This window comes from Condylura cristata, unplaced genomic scaffold (genome assembly GCF_000260355.1).
Source record: "Condylura cristata isolate star-nosed mole 26May11 unplaced genomic scaffold, ConCri1.0 scaffold00025, whole genome shotgun sequence".
NCBI lineage: Eukaryota > Metazoa > Chordata > Mammalia > Eulipotyphla > Talpidae > Condylura > Condylura cristata.
In genome coordinates, this window is record NW_004567126.1 from 29428619 (window position 1) to 29436371 (window position 7753).

Below are 7753 nucleotides of genomic sequence, written 5' to 3' on the forward strand. Positions count from 1 at the left end.
CCCTGCTAGACGCCTCCCCCCAACTCCTGGCCCGGTCCACTATAGCTTGGGGCCCAGTGCTACTTCCCCCCACCTTCACCAGCTTCCCGGGCTCCCCCACACCCCCAGTAAGTAGCTCCAGATCCCTCTCCCAGCTTCCGAATAAGGAGCCCCCCCCCCCCCAGCCTAGCCTGCTCCCAGTCCAGATCCCCTCCAGCTCCCTACACAGCCCCAGCCAGGGAGCCAGGCTGGGCCTCGAGCGGCCGCGGCCTCGGGCACCCTGAGAGCCCCCACTAGGCACCTCTTAACTCCTGGGCAGCCTTTGGGGCCTGGAAGTGGGGAGAGACCCAAGGCGAAACCCTCCCGGAAATGCGCGGTCTGGAGGAAGGATTTAGAGAATCTGGGGTGGGGGCCCCCCCCGGATTTCGGGTGCTGAGAGGCCCCTCCCCCAGTGGAACTTTAATGGGAGGCCTCCCTCCCCCAAGTTAGGAAGGGGTATTCTCTAGGACTGCTCTCCCTCCGGCAGTTGGGGCCCAGTGCTGTGCACCCCCTCCTGGCGTTTTGGAGGGGCGGTAGAGGGCGCACCCTGCCCCCCCATCAATGGCGGGCCTTAAAACGCACCCCACAGCCCGGGTGGCAGGGGACGAGGAGCGGAGCCTCAGGGCGTACCCACCCCCTCGGCTCCCCCCGGAGAGGCGGGGGCAGGAAGCGAGGGTGGGGACCACGCCAGGGGCTGTAAACACGGGCCCAGGAAGTGGGGCAGGAGGTGGGGGGGCGCTGCAGCTGCGCCGGCTGCTGCCTGAGGCGGGCCTTGGCCGGGCTGAGGGAGGAAAGGAGGGGTGGGCGGCTGACCCGCCCGGGCCTGACTTGGGCCGCCCCTCCCCTAGGGCTCATCGCACTTACCCCAGCAACTCAAATTCACCACGTCGGATTCCTGTGACCGCATCAAAGACGAGTTTCAGCTGTTGCAGGCTCAGTATCACAGGTGAGCTGGGTGTGGATCCCTGCATGGGGAGAAGGTGGAGCCCCCCCCCACAGGTGGGAGGCTGCTGTGGCCCCTACTGTAAACCTCCTGGAAATAATACTGCTAGATGGCCTATTGCATGCCAGGCCTGACCTGAGCGCTCTGCAGATCGTCCTGTACGCTCAAAGGCTCCAGGATAGTCATTGCCCACAGGAGAAAGGCACAGAAAGTTAAGTCGTTTGCCTAGAGGGAGCCTCTCCCCATCCCCACCCCCCAGGACAAAACAGCTCCCAGCAGCTGGAGTTGGTGTGTGGGCCTAACCCGCCCTAACCACCACCCACCCCCCAGGAAAAAATTGTCTGGCCTCTTATATATCTTTCGGCCTAGTTTGGGGGAAGAGGGCTCCTGGTAGCCAGAAGATTCTCAAAGGTGGTCCTCCCCTCAGAATTTAACTTTCAGACACATAAAAGGGTTGGCGTGCTCTTGTGCAGAGATCTGAGAAAAAGCAACCTTACTGTCTTCTCACACTTGGAGACTTAAGCCCAGAGAGGTTAGGGGTCTCCTCAGGGATGCACAGCAAGGAAATGGCAAAAGTGAGATTGGCACCCAACCATATTTGGCTTGGAAATAGGAATGCTCAGTGGTAGTGACAGCTCTAGAAGGACCTTGCTAGGGGTCAGAGGAGGGGTCTGTCCACACAGCCCAGTGGCACCTTGGACTCACTCCGGGTTCAGTTTACCCCCACAGAGCTGTTCTTTGAAGGATCGGGGTCTCCTGGGAGAAGGATGGGGAAGAATAGATGCACAGCTAGGTAGATTCCTTCCCCCGCCCCCAACATCCAGCCTTTTAGGGCTACATCCCATGTGCTAAATTAATGAACATACGTTCTCTCACTATCCTGTTGCTGTGTCCACTGAGGCATAGACGTGCAAGGGCGAGGACCCTGAAACTGTGCTGTGTCCCCTGATTGGAGGGTTTGGAGACTTGCCAGCAGGCCTGGCCTCGGGGCTAGCAAGAGTGAGCCTGAGGCTGCAGCCTGCGACCAGGGTCTGCCTGGCCACTGGCTGTGTGACCCCTCAAGCCCCCAGTCTCTTGGGCCTGGACTTCCTGTTATGCATGGAGGAGTCCTTCTGTGTTGAGGGCACACATTTACTCTACCAGGCCCCCAAGAAGGTTCCAAAATCCAGCGTTTGGAAAATAAAATTGCCTAAAGTTTTTTTGGGTCCATTTATTTTTAATGACAACAAATGTGCATTTGAAAGAAAATAGAAGAAAACAAATTTGGGGTGACCTGCACTGGGGGATCCAAGCCATGGTTGGCCCATTAACGAGACCTCAGATGCTTAGGGTTACCATAAGATCAACAACCATTTATGGGCACTTACTGTATGCCAAAGGTTGATCCAAGAACATTCTTAATTCATTTCACTCTTACTCCACCCTCCTCTGGGTGGTTGGTTCTAAACAAATGCAGAAATCTGGGCACAGAGGGGTAAAGGTGTTTGCCGGGTCACACAGCCCTGGGCTGAGCTTTCAGCCCACCTGGAGCAGTGTGGAGGGGCTTTGGGAAATGCTTAGGTCTTCCCTGCTTGGGGGAGCCCGAGAGAGGCAAGGGGATCACCCGCGCCGTTCCCCAACAGGGGAAACTTATCCCCTAGTGAAGTCAAGGCCCACGAGAGGACTGGGCACCCTTGGAGATGCCTCGGGAATCTGACCAGCCAGCTCTTCGCTCTCCTTAGGGCCTTGCAGTTTCTATTTCTTCCTTCCTTCCTTCCTGTTGGACAGTGTCCCCAGGAGCTGAGGTTGTGGCCTCAGAAGCCAGTTCCTGACTGTGTGACCTTGAGCCAGTTACTCAACCTCTCTGGGCATCCTTTGCATCATCTGTGACATGAGCATGACGTTAATAGTACTGACCTCATTGTGGGGACTGGTAAAAGGGCCTTCACATCCCAGTCTGATAAGGAAAGGGGGAGTTTGCTCTCATTTTTTTATCTGCTGCCTTCTCTTCCATCAGATCTGTGAGGCTGGTTTCATAATCCCATCTTATGGCTGGGAACCTCGTCAAAAGGAGGATGTTTGTCCCCCATCTAGTTAGGGGCACCCATGCAAAATGGGGGGCCTAGGCTCAGCCCCCACACCCTGTCCCCTTATTCTTCTACAGTCTGAAGCTGGAATGTGACAAACTGGCCAGTGAGAAGTCAGAAATGCAGCGTCATTACGTGATGGTGAGCTGGCTGGCCGGTGGGGCTGGCGGGGTGGGGGCGCGCCAGACCCTCCTCTGCCAGTGACCCCCAGCTCCTTCCTCAGGCATGTGCGAGGATGCAGGGTCCACTCTCCATTCAGCTGGCCCCAGGGGCTAGGCTGAGTCTGCCGCGCTGGCCTGGCCGCCGGCCCAGGCAGTGGCTGAGGTGCCAAACCACCGGGCTGCAGCCTGGGCTTGCCAGGTCCCCTGGCTGTCTGTCCTTGGCAGCCAGGCACAGCGAGGCACAGCGCTGTGAAAGCCAAAGCCAGGAACTGGCGGGTGTGGGGGCGTGGGGGGCTAGCCGGATCCATCCCCACCCCCAAGATCTCTTGGCATCCCAGCACTTAACCCCTCCCTGCCCTAGCCCGGGAGGATGACTCCTCAGCAGGCACCCCGGGTTTCATACCTCCCAGGTGGTGGTTTCTGCCTCTGAACCCCCGTCTAAACCCCTGCCACAGGGCTCTCAGGCTGTGGAGGACTGAACCAGAGCCTGACCCTCCCAGTTGGGGGGGCGGGGCCAGGATTAAGAAAGAGACCTGGGTCTGGGGGACTCCAGAGTGGGGAGAGACACCTGAGGGATGGGAAATTACCCTTGGGGTTTTGAATGAGAGATAGGAGCTTGCTGGGAAAAGAAGGGGAAACCATGCGCACAAAGGAAGCGAAGTTGGCTCTTTTCCTGGGGGTGATGGGGGGTCAGGAAGGATTTAGAGTTGGGGGGGCAGGGTCAGATGTGGGCCGTGGGGGTGGGGGCTGCTGGCCCCAGAGCCAGGCCCAGCAGGCTGTGTTTATCTTGGATTATTTATACCCAGGAAGGCAAACTTCCCTGGAGTCTGGGGCCACCCGCAGACAAGACACATAAAGATAAAAGATCAGGAGTTTGGGAATGTGCACGTGTTTGGGAGGGTCACGGGGGCCCTGAAGTTACCCTGCTCCTGGTGTTCTTTTTCTCTCAACCCCCCCCCCCAACTCGCCTCTTTCCATCCCTCCTTCCTGCTATCTTTCTGTCACTCCCCCATATTTGTCTCTTGAGCCCCCATGTTTCCCTCCCCCACATCTCTCTCTCTCTGTCTCCTCCCCTGCAGTACTACGAGATGTCCTATGGCTTGAACATTGAGATGCACAAGCAGGTATGCCCGCCGCCTCCTCTTCTCCTGCACCCCCAGGCAGGATGGAGCTACCCATGGCTGAGCACCAAGTCAGCCCTGTTTCCCTGTTACCTCCCAGGCCCCCCCTCCCGTCTGTTCTTTGCAGGCCTCCCTGGGGTGGGGCGGGGGTGGGGGGTCGAGTGGGGGGGTGCGCCCTGAGGAAGAGGGGCAGAGGCCTTCCTGGGACCTACCACCCCTAGTCTGGGTCTGTCCTTTGTGACATTCAGAGACAGTGACATGTGCCCACACCTGTGCACCCTGCCTCTGGCCTTACTTTGCCACGTGCTGATGACAGCCAGTGTCAGGGCTGTCACAGGACTGCCAGCTGCCCCTTCCTCTTCCCTCCCATGGAGATCCACGGCCAGCCAGGCACAGAGCTCCCGAGCCCTGAGTGCTGGGCGGGGACATAGGCCGTCACGGCGCAGGACGCATGCCAGCCCGGGAGCCCCGTCTAGACAGACAGAGACCCTGGGCCTCCTGGTGGGGCCGCCCGCCCCGCAGCCTGCTTGGGACCGAAATGCATCGTCTGTGTCTGTGTGTTCCAGGCTGAAATCGTCAAGAGGCTGAATGGGATTTGTGCCCAGGTCCTACCGTACCTTTCCCAAGAGGTGAGCAGCACCCCTGGGGCCGTGGGGGGTGGTGGACAGAGAGGCACCGAACTTGCTCCAGGGTCCCCCCACTGTCGCCACCTGGCACCTCCCAGAGACCAGAGGGCCTGTGCGAAAGAACCCCCAGCGAGCTGAGAAGCCCCAGCAGAGGGGTCCGTGGGGAGGGGCCTGGCCTGCCGTGGAGTTCCCAGCCAGGAGGTCGTTTCACTGGCAAGAGAAATGTCAGATGTGCTGGGGCTGCACCACAAACTTTTCTTCCTGCTTCTGTCTTTCACCCTCCTGAGACCCGCCCTCCTGGGCTGGGAGGAGGGGTGTGTTAGGTGGCGGGGCGCTCGGTGCACGACGCACAGATCTGCACACAGTCAGGCCCACACGGGTGCATGAGCACAGACGTGCGGGCAGCACAGACGGACGTGTGACCGCGGACATACGGCTAACACAGGCAGACACGCGTGCACACACAGATGAGGGCACACGTGGCCAGAGGCACGCGCACACCCTCGGGACCAGGCACCCACTTCTTCCTTGGACCCTAAGACTTGGCGTGACACCCTCTGCACCTCACCCCTGCTGCTCCCAGGCCCTGTTCGCTGCTAATGCCTCGCTTCCTCTTGACCCCTTTCCTCCCGCTCCTTTGAGCGATCTGCGTGCTCAGACAGGTGCCGAGCCCGCTCCAGAAGGGTCCTGAGAAAGCTCCGGAGAAGGGGGCTCCCGGGCCCTGCAGAGCAGTGGCTACCTGGCGGCCAGGGCAAAAAGGGAGATAGGCAGGTTCCAGCAAGAAAAACAGACATGCAGGGAGGAGGGGGCGGGTGTGAACTGCCCCAGACCTGGACACGTCCACCCCTAGCCCAGCCAGAACTCACTGGGCTTCCCCAGTGGTGCAAGAGAGGCGCTTCGATGCACACTGTGTCGCGCCCTTAGTCCCGGGACCGCCGCGGGCGGCTGGGCACTGCCCTGGTCTGCACACAGCGTGAGCTAGGACGTGACCTAGGTCTCCTCTGCGACATGCCCACGGGGCCTTTTCCTAAGTACCTGACACCAGCCTCCAGTCTCCTCACATCTTCACGCGTCCGCATTTTCCGGACGCAGAGTCTGAGGCTTGGTGAAGGGAGTCCTCTGGGGGTGAGGCAGAGGGGGAAGCTAGAGAGGGGACCTCCCTGGCGCCGCGCTGCCCTCCCCACCCAGTCGGGGTACTCGCTGACCCCTGTCTCCACCCCACCCTCTTCAGCACCAGCAGCAGGTCTTGGGAGCCATCGAGAGGGCTAAGCAGGTCACTGCTCCAGAGCTGAACTCCATCATCCGAGTACGTCTGGGGGCAGGGCCCGGGACTCCCTGGGGAGGGCAGTCGGGTGGGTGGGCAGGCACGCCCGAGGCCTGTCATGCCGCTCTTCTGCCCTGCAGCAGCAGCTCCAAGCCCACCAGCTGTCCCAGCTGCAGGCTCTGGCCTTGCCCTTGACCCCACTGCCGGTGGGGCTGCAGCCGCCTTCGCTGCCCGCGGTCAGTGCCGGCACCGGCCTCCTCTCGCTGTCTGCGCTGGGCTCCCAGGCCCACCTCTCCAAGGAAGACAAGAACGGGCACGACGGTGACACCCACCAGGAGGACGACGGCGAGAAGTCGGACTAGCCGGCGGCCGGGACGGGCGGGTGGGGACAGGGAGACAGACGGAGAGGCTGGTTCAGCGCCACACACAGTATAGCTCAGATTGGCTCAACTCCGGTAGTATTTATGGTAGCCGCCTGCTGGGGCCCTGCTTGTGTGCCACCCCTAGCTTGACTCCCACCCCCCAACTCCTGGCCTCACTCCCCCTCCTCCTCCTCCTCCCCTGCAGCCTGAGTGGGTGGACACCTGCCTGTACCACAGGTGAGGCAAGCTGAGGCCTGGAGGCACAGTGGGAGGCCGAGTCAGAAAGGAGCGAGAAGCCTCAAGAAATCTTAATTCTCCTGCACTTCCCCATGCACACGCGTAACTGACAGTCTGCGGCCGCCGGGCCCCTTCAGGGCGCACGCCCCAGCCTCCCACCCTGGCACTGCATGCAAACACAAACGCTAGCTGCCCCTTCCCGCCCTGGGCACCCCAAGCGCCCCCCACCCCCCTGCCCTCCACCTACTCACTTCTGCAAGTTCCACACACCCACCCCGTCCTCCACTAGGGGGGCCAAGGGAAACTAGCTTAGCTGGGGTGAGCAGGGTGGGGGCGGGTAACCCAAACCCCCGTTATCCCCTCCCCAAATAAAGATGAGGGTACTCAAGTTGTCTTGGTTTTTATTGTTTTCCTTTTTCCAGTATACTAGCTTGTCTTTAAGAAAGGGGTTATTAAAAAGAGACAGAAATGTTTAAAAAAAAAAAAAGCAACACCCACACCTGTGTCTGTATATAGCCTTTTAGACTGTCAGCTTTTGTTGTGTTCAGTCGTTTGATCTCTGCAGAGAGAAGTGGAAAATGCTGTATCGAGGGTGGGCTTAGCTGTGCCTTTCAAATAAAGATGTGAGAAGGTTGGTTGCTGTGTTCCTGCCTTTGTGTCGCGGGCTGCCTGCGCTGCCCCCCTTCCCAGGAGAGGAGGGGTTTCCTTCATGTCTGAGCCCCCTCCTCTGCTCTGGGCAGGGCACGCCAGTGCTAGGTGAGTCCAGCTTGTAAATGGGGTTTCCCCAGCCTGCCGTCCAGAGGGCAGGCGACCAGAGGCTGCAGGCCACACAGGCCGCTGGGTCCAGCCAACTGTCGGGGTGGGCAAAGGGGGGCTCGCTGGCGGGGCACAGCTGGCTGCTGAAGCCACGTTGGTCTCTGAGGTGACTGGTCCCTCAGAGGAGGTTGAGGCTAGC

The 7753-nt window shown here is 60.1% G+C and overlaps 1 protein-coding gene across 2 annotated transcripts; it reads left to right on the top strand.

The window, feature by feature from the left end:
- The first annotated feature begins 333 nt into the window (after nt 1-333).
- Nucleotides 334-7433, top strand: AES (amino-terminal enhancer of split). 2 transcript variants are annotated; one of them, XM_012729814.1, is made up of 7 exons: nt 334-384; nt 867-964; nt 3105-3168; nt 4268-4312; nt 4876-4938; nt 6167-6241; nt 6340-7433. In XM_012729814.1, exons 1-7 carry the CDS (start codon nt 349-351, stop codon nt 6559-6561), a joined length of 603 nt encoding a protein of 200 aa, XP_012585268.1. In that variant the 5' UTR covers nt 334-348; the 3' UTR covers nt 6562-7433. The 2 variants fall into 2 exon arrangements, with proteins under 2 accessions (XP_012585268.1, XP_012585269.1); XM_012729815.1 differs by having other exon boundaries at nt 6343-7433.
- The last annotated feature ends 320 nt before the right edge of the window (nt 7434-7753 follow it).